The 21668-nt window shown below is 46.3% G+C and overlaps 1 protein-coding gene across 1 annotated transcript; it reads left to right on the top strand.

Moving 5' to 3' along the window:
- The first annotated feature begins 2218 nt into the window (after positions 1–2218).
- On the top strand, positions 2219–7781 carry IRX2 (iroquois homeobox 2). The gene is made up of 5 exons (XM_058814351.1): positions 2219–2461; positions 4254–4659; positions 5044–5787; positions 6508–6575; positions 7276–7781. The coding sequence occupies exons 1-4, from the start codon at positions 2219–2221 to the stop codon at positions 6549–6551; spliced, it is 1437 nt and encodes a 478-aa protein (XP_058670334.1). The 3' UTR covers positions 6552–6575; positions 7276–7781.
- The last annotated feature ends 13887 nt before the right edge of the window (positions 7782–21668 follow it).

Genomic DNA, 21668 nt, shown 5'->3' with positions numbered 1-21668 from the left:
TGATTAACAATAGGCTGCTCTGTACACCCGCAATTTTTCAGCTACTGCCATCTCCCCTCCTGCCGGTGGCCAACCGATTCCCCGGCATCGTCTCCATCCTACCTGACTGAAACTACTCGAGGTACTTCACGAAGAACTCGGCCATAAATGTCAAGCAACTTCATTTAAGTGCGCACTCATAAATATTGAAAATAAAACACAGTTTCATTAACTTTTTTTTTTCTTTTTTCCCAAACACCTAAACAACATTAATGAGGCCGTTCCGGACTGGTAACCTGCTGAAGGTTGCGTGTGAAGGGCTTGTGGGAAGCGCGGTGGCTTCCAGAGCTGCGGCCCCATCCCTGCGTGCCGGACCGACCCCGATCCCGCTCCGCACGGCGGAGCTGCGGGGCGCAGGTGCGGACCGGGATGCGCGGAGCGGCCTAGCACGCCTGGGCCCCTGCAGCGGCTGGGTGGGACGGGCAGGGCCCAGCGCCGTGCCCCGGGGCTGTGGGACTGAAGGGGTGTCGGGTAGGGAGCCCCGGCCCCACCGCGGGTAGGGGGACACCGGCACAGGGCACCGCGGGCACCGCGACTCGTCCCGGGAGCAAAGGGCAGAGCTTGAGGGTGGGCAGCTCGCCGCCGGCTTCTGGAGGGACCTTCTGGACCAACCATTAAAGAAATGTACGCGCACACAGACGAGTGTGTTTAGGCTTGCACTGAGGAGACAAGAGCGGTGCCTCCGCCTCGTCCTCCTGCGCCCGGGCCCGAGCAGCGCTGGCACTGGCTGGAAGCTGAAAGTGTCCAGGGCCGAAGGGAGAGGGCAGAAGAAATTAATTACATAGATACTATATTCCAGGAGATTTATCTGATCTGCCAAAAGGAGGAAGGGGTGAGGGGACAATGCAGATAGCCCCCCGGAAGGAGTCACCCAGGCCTCTTGCCCGCGCCTCAGCGAAGGAAGAACAGAACTGAAAGAAAGATGGGGGGATTTTTTCTTTTCCTTCACGTGCAAACGCGCTGCATGACTAGATCGTCACTGTTTGTGGCAACTTACAAAACTGTAAACACGCTGCCAGGGACAGTGCGCTCCTGTACTGCTGATTTGAGCAGCTGCTGCTCTCCCTACCATATAGGGCAGCACTTTTACCAAGCGCTCGCTCTCCCCTTGCGCGCTGCCCGGCTCCGCCGCGCCCGGCCCTGCGCGCACACACGCGTGCGAGCGCGCACATCTCACACGCGTGTGCGCGCCTGCAGCGCTCCGGAGAGTGCGTGCGGGAGGGGATGCAGATATCCCTTGTACGCGTCCTTCTGTGTTGCCCCTGTGGATGTAGAAAGAGCGAGAGAGAGAGGGTGTGTAATGGAGAGTGCGCGGAAGAGTGTTCATGGCTCCGCGAGTCCGGAGAGGAGCTGATGAGCAGCATCATGGTTTGGCTTCAGCGGCGTGCTCGCAGCCGGAGAGGCTGCCTTGCACTACAAAGCCTGCCTGCCTTCGCTGCTGCCTTCCCCGCCTGCCTGCCGGCCGCGGGAGAAGACGGAGCCGGGGCCGGGGCCGGAGCGGGAGGGGGCGGGCCCGCCGGGCTATGCAGATGAGCGGCGGTGATGGACAGCTCTGTTTTCCAATGTCCCTCAGAAACTCGAGTGCTGCTTCCCTCAACTCTTCACTCCAGACTCTATACTTCCCCCAAAATACAGGCTCGCAGGCGCTGGGGGAGCTGGCTGGCTGACTGGGAGAACTCCATATGCAGCAGCCACTTTTCTGATTTCGGGGTCTCGCTTCTCTCTCTCCCCTCTCCCCGCCCCCCGTCCTCCTCTCTCCTTCTGTTTCTTTCCCTTTCTCTTTCTTTTTTTATTAACCCTCTGTGCTTCCATCTCTCCCAGATGCCCTTCCCTTCCCGGATAGATTTCTGACCTTTCCTACTAATTTTCCATTTGGAGGTTTCTTTTGGGTTTTTTTTTCCTCCTGTTTGTTTTTATTCCGATCGGGTGCGCATGGGGGGGAGCCTATAACAATTCTGATTCTCTACATAACTGCACAGAGCCATCGGGGGGGGGGGGGGGGCGGGGGGGAGAGAGAGAGAGAAGGAGGGAGGGAGAAAGAGGGAGGGAGGGCGGGAGGGAGGGAGCGGGAGGGCGGGCGGGAGAGAGGGAGAGCACGAAAGCAGCGCCAGGAGCAGCGGCAGCAGCAGGGCCGGTCACCCTCGCCCCCTCCCTGCTCCTGTGCACGCCAGTGCAAGCCATGTCCTATCCTCAGGGTTACCTCTACCAGCCCCCCGGCTCGCTGGCTCTGTACTCCTGCCCGGCGTACGGGGCGTCGGCGCTGGCGGCCCCCAGGAGCGAGGAGCTGGCCAGGTCTTCGTCGGGATCGGCGTTCAGCCCTTACCCGGGATCGGCAGCTTTCACCGCCCAGGCGGCGGCCACAGGCTTCACCAGCCCGCTCCAGTACTCCACAGACCCCGCCACGGGATTCCCCTCCTATATGGTAACTACCGAAGAGAAACTCTCTCCTTCTTCATTAGCATCCGCATTCTCATCCTCATCATCCTCAGCCTTTCTCCTCACACACACTCACCATCAGCCCCCGACACCACGCCGCACAAGCGGGCTCCCCGCACCGCCGCCGCCGCTGCCGGCTCCGCGCTTCGCTCCGCGCCGCCCCGCAGCCCGGCCGGCACCGAGCGGAGCCGAGCGGAGCCGAGCCGAGAGGAGCGGAGCGGAACGGAGCGGCGGGGCCGGGGCCGGGGCTCCGCTTCGCGTCCCGGCCAGGCGCGGTGCCGGCCTGGGTCCCGGGCTCTCCGCGCGGTTTGAGGAGCCGGGAGGGCGCTTTGGTTGAGGGAATACGGATGGTCTCGGCCAGCTGGGTTGGGTTGGATGCTTTCATTCTGCCCCCCGTTCCCGTGTCTGTGTGTCCCAGGCTTTCCTTCTTATTTTTTTTTCTTTTAATATGTATTTTTTCTTTTCGCAGTGATAGCACAAGGGAGGGTTTCTTTTTCTTCCTTTTTTTTTTTTTTTTTCCTAATTTTTCTTCTCTCTCTCTTTTAAGTCGGTGTTTAGAGGCGCTGGGGGCTTTATCCCCGTGTGGTTTTATTTACTTTCAGTGTGTTTTGTGCTAATGGTTTAACTGGATTTTGGGAATGAAAAGGAGCATCTGTTTGCGATCTGTGAGCTTCGCTTAAACCCAAAATGGTCGTAGTGGCCGCAGTTTCGGATTTCACTTTCTTCTTATTAGTTTAAGGAGCAGTTGCAATTGCGTATTGTGTGTGTTCTGTGCATAAAGTACATAAATAAAACCATAAACTATATAAATAAACTGCACGTCTAGATGGTTATATAGTTTTATAACCACGCGTGCACACAGAGAGTCAGACACATATCTAGTCCGTACACACAAAGACCTGTGCTCGGAATTTGAGGCTAGAGCCGCTGTCGATATCCTAGGAGAGGATGGCAGCGGGGTAGTTCTCTCTCCCTGCAAAGTGACAGGGAAACTACTTGCTTTCCGTCTGTTCATAACACAGTGCATAAATTGTCGTGTAGTCTTTATTCTGGGTGGTATAAAAAAATCTGAGGGTCTCTCTTGTTTTTCCTGTCGAGAAGCAGTAGGCGAGTGGCTGGAAGTTGCAGCGAGGTTGTGAACTGTGGGGGATATTGGGCGATGTTGAGCCTATGACTCTCCGATCTGCGGGGTACAGAGACGTGCTGAAAGTTACCGAGTTTCTTAGGGATATCTTTAACTTTTCTTGCATTATGCAGACTTAAATAAGCGCAATTTAAACGTTAAAGAGCGAATTAAAATGCTAATTACATCGCATTTGAACAATTCGAAACGGTGCATATCTTCTGATTTGCAAATTGGATTTGCAATGCATTAGTGCAGTGAATTGCTAAGTGGCTGCTTTGTTGTATTTTCTATAGCAAAAAAGGAAACATCTTTTGAACCTTTGAGAGAAATGTTGATATCAAGACGCTACCTGTAGGGCCTTTAAAATGTCTGCGCGGTTCAAAAATTATATTGGGAAATATTCAATTACAAGGAGCTGAAATTAGCCAGAAAGATTAAAAGCGCGTGTGCCTGTGTCTGTGTGCTGGGCGGAGGAAGGAGGGGGGGAATTGTAACTTAATGGCCTTTGGGTGCTGCTACTCCCCCTCATAGAATATGGATACAAGACACCATCCCGGGGAAATACAAATATAACCGCCGATCTCGCCTTGACAACTCACTAATGGCTATCAGCAATAACGAATTGCCAATCCCACCGTTCTGTTCTGTCCAGGGCTCCCCTTACGACGCCCATACGACGGGGATGACCGGAGCCATCAGCTACCACCCGTACGGCAGCCCTGCCTACCCCTACCAGCTCAACGACCCCGCGTACAGGAAAAACGCCACCCGCGACGCCACGGCCACGCTGAAGGCCTGGCTGCAGGAGCACCGCAAGAACCCCTACCCCACCAAGGGCGAGAAGATCATGCTGGCCATCATCACCAAGATGACCCTCACCCAGGTCTCCACCTGGTTCGCCAACGCCCGCCGGCGGCTCAAGAAGGAGAACAAGATGACCTGGGCCCCGCGGAACAAGAGCGAGGACGAGGACGACGACGAAGGCGACGGGGCGAGGAGTAAGGAGGAGAGTCCCGACAAGATGCCCGAGAGCAACGAAACCTCTGCGGAGGACGAAGGTAGGCGTGGGGTGCCTGCGGCCCCGGCGGGGTGGTTCCATCCCGCCCCGTCGAGTCCCCCGGGAGCGGGGCAGCGGGGCAGGAGAGGGGGCCGGCGTTTAACAAAAGCGACCCCCAAACCCGTCCCGTCCGGCTGCTCCGGTCACTTGTCGCCGATCGGCGCCTGTGACCGAGGCGGGCGGGGGACGGCTGGCGGGGAGGTGCGGGGGGCGCCGCGGAGGAGCCGGCCCGTGGGGATGGATGCTCCTGGGAGCGGGAAAAGGCCGGCATGGCTCGAGCCTGCCCGGCCGCAGCGGTGGCGCGGCGGTGGCGGGGCTCGCTGCTCTCCCGCTCTGCTCTGCCGCCCCTCCTCACTGCCTCTCTGTGCCCGGCGGGCCTCCGCAGGGATCAGCTTGCAAGTCGACTCGCTGACGGACCACTCCTGCTCCGCCGAATCGGACGGCGAGAAGCTGCCCTGCCGAGCGGGAGACCCCCTCTGCGAGTCGGGCTCGGAGTGCAAAGACAAGTACGAGGACATCGAGGAGGAGGAAGAGGACGACGACGAGGACGACGAGGAGGACATCGAGGAGGACGACGGCGGCGGCGGGGAGCGGGACCCGCCGGCCAAGCCCGCCACCTCCTCGCCGCTGGCGGCCGTGGAGGCCCCGCTCCTCGGCCACCCGCACGCCGACGCCGCCCGCAGCGCTGGCAAGGCGGCGCTGGGGCCCCGCGCTTCCCCCGGCCCCCCGACGCCGGCCAGCAAGCCCAAGCTCTGGTCTCTGGCCGAAATCGCCACCTCGGACCTCAAGAGTCAGACCCTGGGCCAAGGCTGCCAGCCCGCGCCGCTCTCCTCGGCCACCCCCGCCTCCGCCCCGCACAGCGCTGCCTACTCGCCCTCCTCCCTCCTGGGGAGGCATATTTATTACACCTCACCTTTTTATAGCAATTATACAAACTATGGGAACTTTAACGCTCTGCAGAGCCAGGGAATCCTGAGATACAACTCGGCAGCAGTGGCTTCAAACGAGGGACTAAGTCAGACTGTCCTAAATGCCAGCTCTGTCCACAAACAGAGCAGTGACTCTTTGAAAACGATCACTAACCAGCTAGAACAACATTACAGGCCCTCTAGCTATGACTCTAAGAAAGGTAGGTGACTTGTTTCTGCCGCTTTCTTCCCCCTTCTCCCTCGTCCTCCTCCCCCGACCAGTAAACGTCCCCTGCGCGCTGTAAATACTGAAACCTTCTCTGGAAAAAGCAGCGAGCTCGGTGCCACCGCTGCCAGAGTGAAGATGGGCACTCATATAACCTGGGGATTAAAAACGGCGTCCCGCCGTCGTATCGGTACCTGCCCCTAAGAACCGCGAGAGGAAATGTGAAATACGACTTTTAGATCAGTCTCACAGGCTGCAGATGCAGCTTTGAAAGTAGTTTTCTTTTTTAAAAAAGGGAAACTACACACAAAGCTATCCAGACAGCATTGGTGTCATTGCCTGTAATTTTTTTTTCCTGACAAACTGGTTTGACTCTCTTTGTTTCCAGTATTCTCACGGGGTTTTTTTCAACTTTGGGTTCAGATAATTGCTGACCTTGGACGTGAAATTACGCGGAGCGTGACATTTTTTGTAACTGGTTGCTTCTTGGTTTGTTTGGGTTTTGGGTTTTCTTTCCCGAAAAAGTTTTGTACTAATATGCTTGTCATCTTATCCTACAAAACTACTCGAGATACAGGCAAATATAAAATATTGGCTAGTCTTTTAAACGCCCCAGCTGCGAATTGTGCACCAGTGAGGGTTGGGACCTACACAGACTGTATAATCTAGTTAGCTGGCTGTGTCCTGTGACTAACTGATGGTTATATTTTGACAGATCCCACTGAAGTCTGCACAGTAGGAGTACAACCATACCTATAGAAGTGCAATCACACAGCAATGCAAGTAAGTGAGAACATTTTCTATTACACTGATCATTTGGCATCAGGTCTGAGATGTGCTGCACAGTTCTAGACTCGCTTAACGTTAATTTCTTGCTTCGTTACTTGAGAGTTTGGTCACAAAGTAAAACATTATTTTTTCTGCTGTTTTCAGAAACCCCATATGACTACATTTATTTCTTGGGTTTGTCTTAATTTTCAAGCCAGGTTAGACAGTTCTCTCACTTTGCATACTCTTCGCTTGTGTAAGGCAAAGCCGTAGGGACTGCTTAAAAGTTACAGAAAGAAATCTTCAGGAAAAAATAAAAAACCTTGAAAGGTATTGTTATTTAGAAACAGAGTGCTTGTGCTCACGTGGCAGTGCTAAAATTGAGTGGGACTTTACACAGTGGCTGCGTATTTAAAATAAAAAAGACAACTGTAAGAAACCGACACGAATCTATGAATCTTATGCAAGGCAGTCTGTGATTTGGCTCTTGCCTAGCTAGCAAAGGCACTCTGAATACTTCCACTACTTAGAGCTAAATAAACAACAACAACAAAAAATCACCTTGCCTATATTTTTCAACTAACTTCTATTTTTATTAGAAGAATTTAAAAGAGTAAGAATTTTGCTTTACTTCCTTTCCCGCCCACCCTGTTTAATGGTGTTAGAGTTTAATTGAAGGATTTTTGGATGATCTGGTTTTTTCCTTGGTCCACAGGTAGGTGTCACAATTGCTTTGAAAAAAGTCAGCAAGCCATCATCTCTCCCCGAGCTAATATATATAACAAATCTCTAAATCCGGATCACATCTGGTGCCACTGTATAAAAGAAGACCACAGAGCACTATTAAATCTTCAGAATCTAATTATTAAACCCGAATTTTGTTGGACATATGTGAGTTTGCTGGTATAGTATAGTTTCCCCAATGTATGTGTGACTTTTGAAAACAGATCTGTTTTTCTCAGGATATCTTGAATTGATCACTTCATTGCCACGGTATCTATTCGATAGGTGTGATAGGATTTATTGTAAAATTTATTTGTAAAAGATGTATACAGTAGAGATAATAAAGACGTGATTGGAGAACTTGAGTCCTTACAAAGTGGAAACAAATTTGATATTTATTTTTGTAACGATATAAAGCTTCTAGTAATTTATGCAAGTTGTATTGCAATGAAATCTGAACTTTTTGTAAATAAATTTTGCCTGGTTTTTATTTGAAACGTTGATGGTTATACAATCTTTGGTTGTTTAACAAGAATTCTTTACTAATTTATATCTCTAATTGTAAATAAAAAAAGACTAGTCTGCAACAACCTTGTGTTTTTCGTTCATTTCCCTCAAAGTACTAATTTATTATTTAGAAAAGGAGGAAATTTGTAATTTCAATAGCAGAGCTGAGATCATAAAATGAGTAAGCAATTTAAACATGTTGCAAATATATACTTTGCATAAATTAATTCCTTCTGGCTTGTTCCGTTATACTTAAGCTTTAAATACACTCATATGAACAAATACGTATTTGTATATATACATGAATATGCGTAGAAAGAGTGATTGGAATTTATGCATGTTTCTTATAAACTATTTATACTGGGTGTGAAGTAGCTGTTTATTTACCATCCTTTAAATTCACTATTATAGGGTAAAAAATATTATCAACCACGGCTTACTTCTAATTACTTATTTGCAGCTTCTGGCTAAAATATGCAAGGGAAAAAAAAAAGATTAAAAGTCCAAAAAACCTGTTTGGGGTTTTTTGAATGGTTTTCCCTCTTTGTATCGGTAAACCATACCTTTACAGTTACACTGGAAATCCGCTTTGATTTGAATCACAAAATTAGCCAACTCATCATTTTAATTTTTAGTAAAATAATGAGAATCCTCATATAATATAATTCCAGAAAAGAAACGAACAATCATTTATTTTCCCCAAAAGATAAATTGAGTGAATATAACTTACGGTTATAAAACAAGAATAATAGCTTCTTAGATTGCCCTTTAATCAATCATACACTTATTTTTCAAGAGGCTCATCTATTTTATTCCATGATTAATAATGTTCCAGCGTGAGAGCATTATTAGATCCCAGCAGGGGAGATCCTGAATGCTTTTAGCTGCTTTGGAATGGTCAGTTGGGGTTCATTATGGTCTGATATTGAACAATTTATAAAATCTTGTCTAAACATCTGCCAGCTCAGATAGGCTGATGTGTCTGAAGATGGGAAATTGCTGGACCAGTTGATATTGACAAACGGATCTCTCTCCAGTGGCTTTTTGTTCAGTGAAAATTAGTGGCCTCTTGCTCAGGTCTTGTTAGAAAGGGCATTTGAAAGTGATCTTAGATACTTCAGGCATCAGCCTTGGGAAGGTTAACTGGATAAAGAGCCTTGCTAGTCTGGAGTCCGGAAATATGCTGTGGTTATATTAAATAGGGGGAAAGGAAGCTGTTTTTCTTGAATGCATACACACAATTCCCATGATCCATCTTCCCTTGCACACCCCCCTCACCCCTGTCTGTAATTTACCCCTATAAAGACATCTAACTGACTGAGAAAATGCGTGTGTTTTTCAGCTGAAAGGGCAGAAATTAATAATGTTATCCTGGAATAATCTGGGAGCTGTCTAGCTAAATCTAAAGCAGTGAAGATCTTTGCAGCTGGAGGCCTACTCATACTCTTATGATGTTTGTGGAATGATGCTTCTTTGCTCCTGTAGCATCCTCTTTTTCACTGAGGTAGAATGCAATTGTATCTGCATGTAGTGTGTAGCGCAATTAGGCAAACAGCTAAGAAGTAATTAACTTTTTCCCCTCCAGTTTAGCATATGATGCAGATTGCAAATATTTACTATAATCATTCTCGACCGTCTTTACTGTAGCAGTCCAGGAGGGTTTTATGGAGCGATTTTTATGTCAGGGGAAATACCTGAACTTTCTTTCCCCCGCTCTTGCTCCTACTCCGTGAGCCCCCACCACCCATGTTATACGTCCCAGGTCTCTGTTGGACACAAAGTGTACATTTCAATTGGTAAAAACCAAAAGCTGTGGCAGAGATTAAAAAAAGGCTGACGACATTCCTTTGATGTTTGTACGCCCAAAGACTTATAAAAGATTTCCATAATTTACCCACCCTTGCTAGTATTTAGACCTGGATTTCTTTCTGGAAAGAAAAGTAGAAAGACTCGGAAAACTCGCTTTCAAGTATTCACTATGTATGTAAAACCCAATGGACTTCTCTCATCCTCTGAGAAATTCACAAACGGTTCATGGATGCAGATGGGCGCCACTGAAATGATTTGGCATATGAATTTATTTTTTTAAACAAGAAACTAATGGGCGAGAACTGCATATTCAACATCATTCGAGATTTAGTAATCAAAATTGAAAGCAGGAGGAAAGTGTAGCCTTGCTAGATTGTTGGCAAAAACAATGTGATTATTTCAGTGTAGCAAGAAAGAGGGATGAACGGTAAAATACATCACTCTGTGTATGGTTTATTTCATAACGATGCTAATGAGCCCGCTGGGATTAAAATCTCACACCCCTTTCTATATTTACTCCCTCTTCTCCCCACCTCTCCGCCCCTCGTTTCTGCGCTCATTTCGGAGCGGGGAAGGCAAACCCTTCCCTCTTCGGGGCCAGAGGTTTCATTAGAGCTGATTTATTGAAATTCGGGCTTTAATCTCAGGTGGGATCCCGGAGGAATTGGCGCTGTCGTCAAATAGGAAGAGGGTCGCTTTCCACTTTACACTTCCTGGGCTGCTTTTTTCCTCGCTCCCTGCAAATGTCAACATTTGTTCTCAATAAGAGAGTTATTGTTTCAGGAAAGCTGCTCACCAACTGCCTTTAGGAGCAGAAAAAAAAGCGTCGCCCACCTTTGTTTGGTTGGGGGAAGGGATAAGGACGGAGGTAACACGCAGCTCAGGCCGGCAGCGGACAGACAGACAGACAGACATGGGAATTGCTGCTGCTGCTGCGCTCCAGCTCGTGGCTGGAGGAAAACGGGCCTGGCTAAGGGGAAAGTTAATGGAAAGCGCCATGGGCATCTGCGCTTCTCTCCCCGCTCCATTGACGTATTTGCCCCCGACTTGCTCAGCCCCATAGTAGAGAGGCAGGCTGCAGGGAAAGAAAAAAAAGTATCAAACCCCACCAACACAACAACGAAAAGGACTGCCCTCACGGATTTCTACCCGCGGAGATGGTCTTCAGGTTTTGGGGAGGGATGGAAGGGTGATCTTCCAGGTGAAGAAAGATGTAAGACTGGCTATCTGATCCAGCCCTACCTGACGGCAGCCGCCTCCCTAAGGGCCATCCATCAGCTCCCGACCCAGCCCCGCGGCGAGGAGCGGCAGTGGCCGGGACCGGCCGCCCCGGAGCGGAGCGGAACGGAGCGGAGCAGCCCGGCCCTGCCCTACCCGCTCCGCTCCGTGCTGGCCTCTCCGTGTCCATCCTCACGGGGGGGGAAAAAAACCCAACAAACAAAAACCCCCCCCAAAAACCCAAAGAAAAACCAAACCAAAACCCACAACCCTGTCACCGCTGAAAGTTTCTGGCTCTGTCACATGTTACATCTCACTTGAAGGCAGTTCAGACTCAGTGCTCGTCTGAGAGACTGTAGCAGGAATGTAATCAATATCGACAGTGTTTTATTGCTTATTGACTTTTGAAACAAACAAACTGCCCCTCTCCCCAAACCCACCCCACCAACACAAAACAAACAAACAAACAAAACCCCCAAAAAACAAAGACCACCCCAGACAGAATTTATATATTTATTTATAATTTATTTTGCCTTCTGCATTCAGATATATCTCGGGTACTTAGGCAAGTTTCCCACGATCCAGGTAGTCGAAAAGAGCCTTTCCATTGTATGAACTGAATGATGACAGTAAAAAAAAATACTGTTATTAGAGTAATACTCCACATTAAATAATGTGATGTTCATCTCTTTGTTTTTAATCCAGTAACTAATAACTTAGGTATGTTTCCAGCTTCTAAAGGAATAAAAGCGAGGGGGAGGAAAAAAAGTTGAAAACAAAGGGATCCATAGTGCATAGTCAAAGCACCCATGCATCTAATCCCTGATTATTCCTCGGCGTGTCTGAGGCAGAGTATTTATTGAAAGTGCAGAGGGAAAGCGCGGCCGGCGGGACACGCTGGCACACAGGTAGCTGGGAGCTGCCGGCAGCGACCCGGGGCGGGCGGGCTCTGGGGGAGCGCTTTACCTGCGAGCGCCCTGCCCGAGGTGACAGCCCCGCTGCCGCCGCCCGGAGCCGTGCCCCCCTCCCGAGCCGTGACTCACGCAGTAATGTCACCACTGCACATCCAATCCCGACCCAGCCGGCTGCATTTTTCCCTGAGCAAAAAGTAAGGGACGGAGGGACGTGGCCACTCGGCCTCGGGGGTGGCCTCCGTTAACCTGGATCCTTTTGGGATTTAAGGGCTGGAAGGAAAGGGCGGGGGATGTCACCCCGGCCCAGCCGCTCTCGCAAAGGCAGGAACACGCACAGGCAGAAAAAGTCACTTCTCCGCTCCGTCTTGTGTCATCCGTGACGAGGGATTTCAAAATACTCCCGAATATTTTTGCAGGGGACAAAAAAAGCCCAGCTCCTACTGCTCCTCGCATGGCGGCTGCGTGGGTGCTGTTGCTGCTCCGGCTCTTAAAGAATGCCTAGGAAGTAAAATAAAAATAAGTATGTGCATTTTTATAGGGAGATAAATTGACAATTTATTGTGTATAACTTCTGATCAATTATTAATCGTTAGTGTCAACAACAGGGTTATAATTACCTTCAGTTATTTAAAGGGATATTTATTTTTTCTTCTCTCTGATCTGGTAATTAGTTAATGCTCTGGAGTAATGAATTCAAAGCTGATTTGATAATGATTGAGACAGGGTTTTTCCCCTCTCTTTCGGCAGTCCCCCCTCGCACGGAGGGGGAGGGAAGGAGGAGGAGGTGTCTCCCCCCGTTTGCAAAGAGCCCATGTAAAGGCAAATCACCGCGCGTTTCACTTTTCAGACCATAAATAACGATTCTGGGAGTAAAAAGGCGAAATGACAAACAAATAGAGCGCAGCTGGGATGAATAAGGCCGATCAAAGTTAGCGGGGGCCGACGCTTCCCTCAGCCGCCGCAGGTCTGAGTCCCATAAAGGTGCCAGCAACTCTTACCTCTCTCCCCGAGATCAAGGGAGAGGGCGAGCAGGACATTTTAACCCTCTGACATCTTCCCGCGAGCGGAGGAGGGGAGAGAGGGAAAGGGAAGAAGGAAAGTGCATATTTCTTGTTTGGGGGAATGAATGCCTTCACCATTGCTCTGGGGAAGGGGTTTCACCTGGAGCCCGAGGAGCTCCCGCCCAGCCCGCGGAGGATGCTCGGGGGACAGAGGGCGAGAGGCGCGGAGCGGGGCTGGCTCAGCTCCTCGCAGCGGCAGAGGTGCGTGTAAATGATCCCCAGTCAGGCTCAGCCCTCGGGATGGGGAAACAAGAAATAATATTTTTTTTCCTTTCCTTTCCTTGAGGGAGCTCGGCAGAGCTTCGTCGCGAAGAGAGGCAGCAAAAGAGCAGCCCGCAGGAACCGTGGCTGCCGCCTTGCCCCGTGTCTTGGGGCGGGGTAACCCTCTCCTCCCTGGGCCTGGCACTCGGCAGCCCGGGGGAGGCAAGGACGGAGAACTCGCCTTCCTCCCCTCCCCAGAGGCGTGTGGCGCTGAGCCGAGGTAGAAGCTCCATTGTTGCCTCCCTCCCCTCTTTCCTAGACCTCTCCTTAATTTAGCGTCAGGCGAGGTCTCAGAGCCAAAAGGGGTGTTTTTTTTTTTTTTTTTTTTTTTTTTTTTTTTTTTTTTGTTTTGGTTATTTTTTTTTTTTTTAGCGCGATGGGGCTCGTTTCACGGCAGCTCTGAGCGAGATGGGATAAGTGTGATATGATATTATATGTAACAGTTATACGTTTATATATATATATATAAAAAAAAAAAATGTTTTCCCAGTGCAGCAAAACTGCACTGGGAATTGCAGTGCAAAATGCAAGTTTTAAAATTAATTCATCCTGACAGGTTTGACATCGCCCGGCTCCCTTTTTCCTGCAACTACGTCCGCAAATGAATGCCGCTTCCAGAGTGTATGTTTTAATTTGTCACATCAAGGCAATAAAAGGGAGCGATATATACTTAAGCCAGTTAACATTGTAATAACAGGTTTAAAGGAGCAATTAAATGGTAGTGAGTCGCATGTCTGACTTTCTATAGGCATTACCACATCAATGGTACCTTTTAGGCTGACTATAACTTAGCATGATTGTCTCAATTAGTTTAGCTACATGATAGTTATTGTGAACTCTTTGTGAGTAATCAATGTTACGCAAGCTTATGGGAAGGAGGCTTTAATAGGGGTGAGCCACAGCTAAATAACACGGACCTCCTATTTTAAAGAAACACCTTTCTTTCCCTGTCTCTGCTTCTCGCTCTCTCCCTCTCCTCTTTATTTCTCTCCTCCAAGCCCCAAGAAAGAAACTGTAATTTATAGACTTATAAATCTGTTTCCGAGATCGGTGTAGCTGAACGTAGATTTACAGGCAAAAAGCAGCTTTGCCGCGGTTGATCAACGAAAAAGCCCAGCGCGGATGGCCAGGCACCCCCGCCTCGCCTCTCCTTGGCTTCAGTGGTGCATGTCGCGGCTGTTCACTGTCACGATAAAGACGAATAACCTTGAGGGATGCTCACCTCACATGGTGCGTGTGTGCAGAGCTCCTGCGGGCTCCCAGCCCGAGGAGGGAGCGCTGCGGGCACGGACACGCAGAACAGAACCGGGGGTGAAGGCGAGGGGCGGAGGGAGGAACGACTGCAAAGCGGGGTTAAAAACACGATTTAATGCGGAGAGAAGGGTCCTGCCCGACTAACGGGCCGCTTGGTAACTTATTAATTCTCCGCTTACAGACTCTCTTGCTAAATACTGAGCCGCGGGTGGTTAATGCAAAATATGGGGGGCTGGAAACTGTGTGGGAGCTGCTTGAACTGCTTCAAAACACTAACAAGTATGTACTGTTTTCTGTCACGGGGGGAAAAAAAAAAAGCAAGAGAGCGTGTACTATTGACATTTAAGATTAAAAAAATCCAGGGATATTTCTGTTGGTGAAGTTATTCTCATTAGTCCTAACAATGTCTCTCCATTAGGCAAGGCTGGAGTTAGCCTCAGTCGCAAGATTTCAGATCTGCAAGGGGTTTTTTAATTTTCTTTTTTTCCCCCCCCCTTTTTTGCATGCACATTACATTTCTGTCGTGCTTTGCAGAAGAACACGATATCCCCAAAGAACCCAAAGAAGAAAAAAAAATACTCTGACAGCAACCATTAGTTAAGAGTGCAATGAATAAACCCCTTGCACAAGAGTATCAGGACTAATTAAGATTCTGTTTAGCAGCCCTGGATGGAATGTTAATGTAGCTTTGACTAACTGGGAATAAGCAGGGGGAAAAACTGCATTTTAAGAGGAATGCTGGGGTGATAACATCTCTCACTTCTTCTGTCCAAGGTCTGCCCAAGCCTGTTACAAAGTCATTATCTCAAATTACTCCTGTACTTCATTTTTAGAGGGTTTGGGCAAGATCCCCTGGCGTTGAAGCGCTGCCTAGAGCCTCACAAAGCCAATACTCTCTAAGGGGATAAAGGCTGAATCAACCCACTATCTCTACCTTCGAGAGTTTGCTGGTACCAGTTTCTTGGACAAATACAGCCAGGATTCTGGAGGCAGATTAGGATCTATTGCTGGCGTCTCCTCACAAATCCCTAAAGGGTTTTTGACCCTTTGAAGTTTCGTCTATTTTGCTTACACAGAAGTTTACATGATTAAGTCAGGATTTTACAAGGCTCAACAAGGCAAATTTAGTCACCTCGGAACACTCAACACCAAAAAAAAAAGTAAAATATCCTGTTGTCCTGCTACTCTTTTAGTTCCAGAAACACTAGCATACTGTTGCATTTGGAGTGATTAATTTAATACAATAGAAAAATATCTGCAAGACTGCTTCAGCAGGGAAGGGTAAAAAAATCCCCCTCATTATTATTATTACTATTATACATTATTATTTTATTTTAATAATTATTTTCAGACTTTTATATAGCATTCCCCCCACTTCATTCCCAATGATCGTTAATGCAGCTATGTTTATCTGAGAGTGGATAAAACTTCCTGAACTCCTTTCCAGCCTTTTTAGAATTTCCAGCCTGCTTTTGCTTCCCCTTATCCAGACAGTTACATTTTTTTCATCGTCGAGCAGCAAGCCTCCCTTAATCCTTCCCTCTGAAGTAAACTTTTGCCAACGCTTTACTTGCAAAAAGCAGCCTTGCACAATGCAAATCTTTTCCTGGAATGAGAGGGCTGGGAACTGACAGCGTAAACAGGAGAGGAGGAGCAGAGCTCCTTCTCATGGAATAGTTACCTATTTAAAGAAGTCTCCTGCAGTCAGAGCAGGAGTGCTGCAGCCAGGGACTGCGGCTGCATCTGGCCCACCCTACTTCCATGGCCTCTTATGGGACACAAACAGACTCCTTCTCTCTTTCAGTCTTCCTCTCTCTCCCTTTCCCACCAGAGGGAAGATCACTCTGCTAAGGAATTACTCCTGCAGTTATTATCAGCGAAGGAAGGAATTATCTGTTCAATTCATCCTGCCTCTGAAATAACAGTAATAGTAATAGCAGTAATAATAATAATACCCGGCTGGCTGGATCAGTGAGTAGCAGGGACAGCAAGGCCTATCAGGCAAGCTGCAGATTTCTCTTCCTCAATTGATTTATAATTGATGAATGGATTTTCTTGTGCAGCTGCAGTGTGGTTAAAATCTATTGAAGAGGTAGGTGTCCTGGAAGGTGTTATTTTGTACAGGAGACAGTTAGGAGTAACTGGGTGCATTTATCAGCGGGAGATCTGAGCAAGCAACACGATTACATTGCTGTTAGTGGCGAGGATTCAACTTTCCATAGGCTTCCAGCACCTGCAGGCTTGTAGGTGACTCACACAGAGGTGGTTCCTGCCGGCTGCCGGCCACATGCTGCATCAGGGCATTGATCTGGCACAGACCTACCCACTGCTTTTGGCCGGGAATGCTCTGCCCTCCTCCCCGCAAGCCGTTCACTGGTGCTGTGCTGGCGGAAATTGGTCAGGCATGGTTTTGCAAGAGAACGGGGAGCAATGTCTTGCAGCATTTCTCTCACTCATTTAAGGAAGTGGAAGGGATTTTCATACCTCTTAATAGGAGCTGTTTTCCTACTCCAGGTGTGAAGTTTTCCCCTGCCTGTAGGGATGTACTTGGTATTTTGTGCATTTGCAGTGTCTCTTAAAGAAACAAAGCTTTAATGTGGGTATCAAGAGACATGCAAAGCTATTATCAAGCCTCTGGATCATAGGTGGTTACCATAGATCTCGATAAAATTTAGGACCCGTTTTTTTCCCCACATGTTCTGGATCCATATTGTAAACCATGTAGGCTTCAGTATAGTACCTTATTTTTTGCTGCTCTTTGCAAAACAAACCCCAAAAATTATCATCATAAAGGACAGGCCTCCAGGTATCAGGACCTTCCTTTGCTGCTTGTAAAGGGACTTAAGGCTGTGTTCAAGGAGACAAGGTGTAAAATGGGATAGAAAGGTCTTACTTGGTTTTGAGAACACTTGGCTTCAGATTGTAATTTTTTTGACCTTAAACTCACCCAAGAAATCAGGTGCTGTCTTCCCTTATGTTTAGGAAGGCTTCAGCCTTACCAGAGGTGATTATGCCTAACCAAGTTTGGGATGCTGACCCTAGCAAGGTGACCCCTTGTCCCTGAAGGTCTCAGCTGGCCTACCAGCTCCAAGCAGGCCTCAGACCCCAGCTTCCTTACTGGAGGTGGTCACCCTTGCCTTCTCCAGCATGGAATGGGCTTGCTCCTGCTGGTGAGAGCACAGCACACACCCAACACAGAACCTCTGAAGCAGGGATAGAATATGTGAGTTAAGCTGGCGGCCATGCAGCCGTGTGTCTGCGCTGCCTGTCCCTGTGAGGAGCTGTGCCTTGTTGTGCACAGCCCCGTCAGGAGAGGGGGAGAGAGCCAGCCCCCTCCCACTCCTTCCCCCTTCTTTACCTCTCTGACAGAGGGGGCACAGGGATTTCCCTGGAGAGGCGGGCTCCAGCATATGGACATTATCTTCCCTGAGCTTGGAGCTGTGTGCGCCTGTGACGGGAGCAGATTTAAGCCACATTTTGCCGCTTTTTGTCTTTTGTATGGGATGGCTGTGCACAGGCGAGGTGGCTCCGTGTTCAGGGAGAGGGGCTGCTCCTGGGCAGCTGCTGAAATGCAGGTGAGGCCCAGCCCCACTGATGGGGCTGTGAGAGGGAGTGCGAGGGGAAAGCTGTGGGATTTAGTGCCTTTCTCTTCCTTCTTGCTCTTCTGCTGCATGCAAATAATCTTGTTCTCAGCACATGTTTCTCCTGGGAAAAAACAACCCACTCCAAAAAACCTCCAGTGCTGTGCTTAGATCTGTTTCTTTCTACAGATGATGAGAGTAGTTGATTTTTTTTTTTTTTTTTGGGGTTGGGGAGAGGCTGTTTCATTTGTCTTATGATTTTTAAACTTCTTTCACACTAAATTTTACACTCTAAGTTTGGAAGAGAGGTATTAATTTATAAAGTCATGAAATGTAGAATACTTGCCTCATTACTCAGTTCCACAATCTGGGGCTTAGAAGTGAAAAAACTCCCCAACAAAATAAATATGAGATTTCCCTTAAAACACTAAAATCTCACTTGACATTGAAATATTATTATTGTCAGCAAAGCAACTGCATAATTACATTTCTGTTTCTCTGTTTAGTTGATATTAATGTCTGTAAGCTAGATCTTCCCTCTTCATCAGCCCACACATTTTTTAAAAAATTCTTGTTAGAGCTGCAAAATGTGCTTGTAGAGGAATAAAAATCTGACTTATTTGAATTATTTTCATAGTAAATAATTTGAATTGCAGAATATTATTGGTGAACATGTAAGAACACATAATTTATCTTTCCTATCTGAACATGGAAAGTTTGCCATATCAAACAAATTGTTTTAATTGTTTTTTTACAACAGTTACAAAGAACATATAGTAGAATTGTCCTAACCACCATTGTGGAAAACCCCTTCTGAATTACAAACACACAAAATTCTACTTCAGCTAACTTCAGTGGGAGTTAAAAACTCAAGAAGTATCATTAAAAGGAAATTTTTGTTATCTGTAATAGAAAGAATGAAATTATAGCCCTGCAATTGACATAATAGGGAAAAAAAGTTTACAGGAAATAATAAACAGAAGAAATGATTCAGTTAAAAGCACATTTTTGGGGATGCTTAAGAGCGCTAGAAACAATAAAAAAGTCCATGGAAATGTGGTCCATAATATCCTTGAAAAATCCATGCAGCTGAGTCCAATTTCTATTATTGTATCCAGTCCTAAAAAACCTGGTAAAGTTGAACAATTCATCCTTAAGTTATTTTAATGTAGGATGCATATAATATTATTTTTATTAGTGGATTAGGATTAGGTTTGTGATTCTGAAGATAATAAGTCGCATCATAAATCCATAGTAAGGATTGGACAACAGAGAAATCTGCATTTTGTCTCTCACTTTTTTTTTCTTTCTTTTATTCTAATCCCTTCCATAATGCCTAGGAGTATTAAATAGGAATGCATTAGGTGCTTGTGTGACTCAGTGGATAACACAACTTCGGTCTTCTTCTTCCACTATCTCAGTGTTATTAGAATGTTATAATAGAAGTATATATTGGATAGACTGTAAAAAAAAATCATATGTGAGAAGCAGCCTATTTTAAAGTATGTGAAATCATGTATCAATCAATATGGGAAAACAGTTTCTAATATTGTTTAATTATGAATTAGCTATTTTTACATTTAAGGATAATAGAAAAGTATGCCAGTTCTAAAATTCAAAATCTAAAATGCATGATTGAATACAAGCCTAATAATTAAGCAGAAAATACCACCTTTCTGGTGGAAAGTTGCTACCATGGATATCCACCTTTGTACAGAATGAAGAGAAGTCCAGTGAAACAAACCCTATGTGGTCACAGAAATAATTACTTTATTGTAAAACATATGGATAAGAGGATAAAAAGTAAGATCCCACAACCACTATTTATGTGGAATTTACACTACCAACTGCTTGCACTGAAAAAATAAAAGTGAGTTATTTTAGTTGTTTATTTTTTTGGTACTGTAATACACAGGATTCCTTGAACTGGGTCATGCAGTGGCCAAACTCCAGCTACCTCTGGAACCCAAGACTCTGATGATCATGCCTACAAGGCACGATGGGCATGTGACAAGGAAGGCTATTATATGGATCTGGGAGAGTTCTGGGTTCTTCTGGAAGAAATCTACTGTGGTGCACTCTTCCATCTCCATCTCTTATTGTTAGTTTCTTTCTCAGTCTGTGATTGCAGACACAGCTGGTTAGTACATCACAGATCAGGTCAGACAATTGCATTTGATGTGTGGGGGTCATATGTAAGACCCATATGTACGAGTGGGGAGTGGAGAGAAAAAAAGAGAGAGAGAAAGAAATCACTCTTTGCAAATTTGTGAGGCACAAGCACTGTTAAAGGTTAATATGTTGGGAACCAAATGGTGTTAAATATGTCAGATCTGATATTTCCTCACATATGCTATCTCAACGTTTTTAAAAAGGGATAAAAATAAGTTAGGCTGTAGCTAACTCTTACCACCTATTGTCCTCAGTAAGAATCTGGTGTTTTGTGTATATACACCATCAACTGAACTGAGTGACTGATACATTAAGTGTCAATCGTGAGGATCTGGGACTATGCTGACTGTTGGGAGCTTATCCTGACTGCTTTCTTTTTACCTCCTCTGTCAAAGCCATCAGATATATCTGGAAGAGCATCTACCAGTAGCAGAGATAGACTTCTTGTTCCTTGTTGGATAGTCTTATTCATCACAGCAATTATTTGATGTGGGGAGTAAAGATGGGCAATTTTTATGGCCTTCCTTTACTTTCCCTCTGAGTGCTCTCTACACCCTCAAAAGAAATGTGGCATGTTTATATGCAGGAGAGTGTGGGGGGAAAACCACAGTTTTACCCAAATTGGAGTTTTATAATGTTCAGCCAGGATCTGTCTATTTGCTGAGACAGAACTATCAACTTGTAACATAACATTGGCAATGCCCAAGTTAAAGGGAAACTATAGATTTGTAATTTTTTTTTTACACTGAAAATGTGACATCACATTACTGTAGCTCTACATGCTTACATGTTAAACATATTAATCTCTTCAAATATGCTAATAATCCATGAATCAATACAGAAGGATCTATGAGTTGACTTTAAGGCAATACAGTTGCCTTTATCTAAGAATGTAAACACATTTAGAGGTATAATAGATAAACCATAATGAGATTAGTTTTCCCATCAATTCATTTAAGATTTATGCTTACAACTTTTGTTACACTCTCGAAGCTTCTCCTACATGAATCCTGTGTAAGACAAGAAAAAAATGGAGATAAAAAAATTAAAATACTCTTTATCCAACTATTCAGGCTTTATTGCAATGTATAAAGAGAATGGGATAGATTTTATAGTAATTTGAGAAAAAGTTCTTCTAAATAAGGCAGGTTTTTTCTTTGTTCTTAAACTTTGCATTGGTAAGTAACTATGCGCAGCAGGATTTCAAGAAGCCCATTTAATATATGACTTTGATGAAGAACTTGGAGCACAGTGAGATGTTCAAGTGATTTCCATCTCAGAACTCTTAAATGCATTTACATTATTATGTGAGTATATAAAGCATATTTTCATTGAAAATAATCACCCATGTTACTCAAAAGAGACTGGTGAATTTGTTCAGATATTTTGGCCTGATGAGTTTTATGTGTATTTAGCAAGAGAAACAGATCATGGATTTGATGTGATTATGTGCAAATGCAGGTAAACAAAAAAACTTTGAAATGCACGCAAAATAACAATGCTTGCAGATTGTAAAAAATAGATAGTGTTCAATGAACTCTTATAACGTATATATATGCTGCAGATGGAGCTAAAAGTAAGATCCCTATTTGAAGATGGATAACATTT

This window comes from Ammospiza caudacuta, chromosome 1, assembly GCF_027887145.1.
Source record: "Ammospiza caudacuta isolate bAmmCau1 chromosome 1, bAmmCau1.pri, whole genome shotgun sequence".
NCBI classification, from domain to species: Eukaryota; Metazoa; Chordata; class Aves; order Passeriformes; family Passerellidae; genus Ammospiza; species Ammospiza caudacuta.
The sequence above is the reverse complement of the archived record's forward strand: the minus strand, read 5'-3'. Positions and strand labels throughout refer to the sequence as shown.

What these genes read in the sequence shown, in the direction of transcription:
- IRX2 (XM_058814351.1), top strand. Translation starts at nt 2,219, where the DNA reads ATGTCCTATCCTCAGGGTTACCTCTACCAGCCCCCCGGCTCGCTGGCT. An exon ending in AACCTCTGCGGAGGACGAAG is followed by an intron (nt 4,660 to 5,043) that starts GTAGGCGTGGGG and finishes GGGCCTCCGCAG; the next exon opens with GGATCAGCTTGCAAGTCGAC. An exon ending in TAGCTATGACTCTAAGAAAG is followed by an intron (nt 5,788 to 6,507) that starts GTAGGTGACTTG and finishes ATATTTTGACAG; the next exon opens with ATCCCACTGAAGTCTGCACA.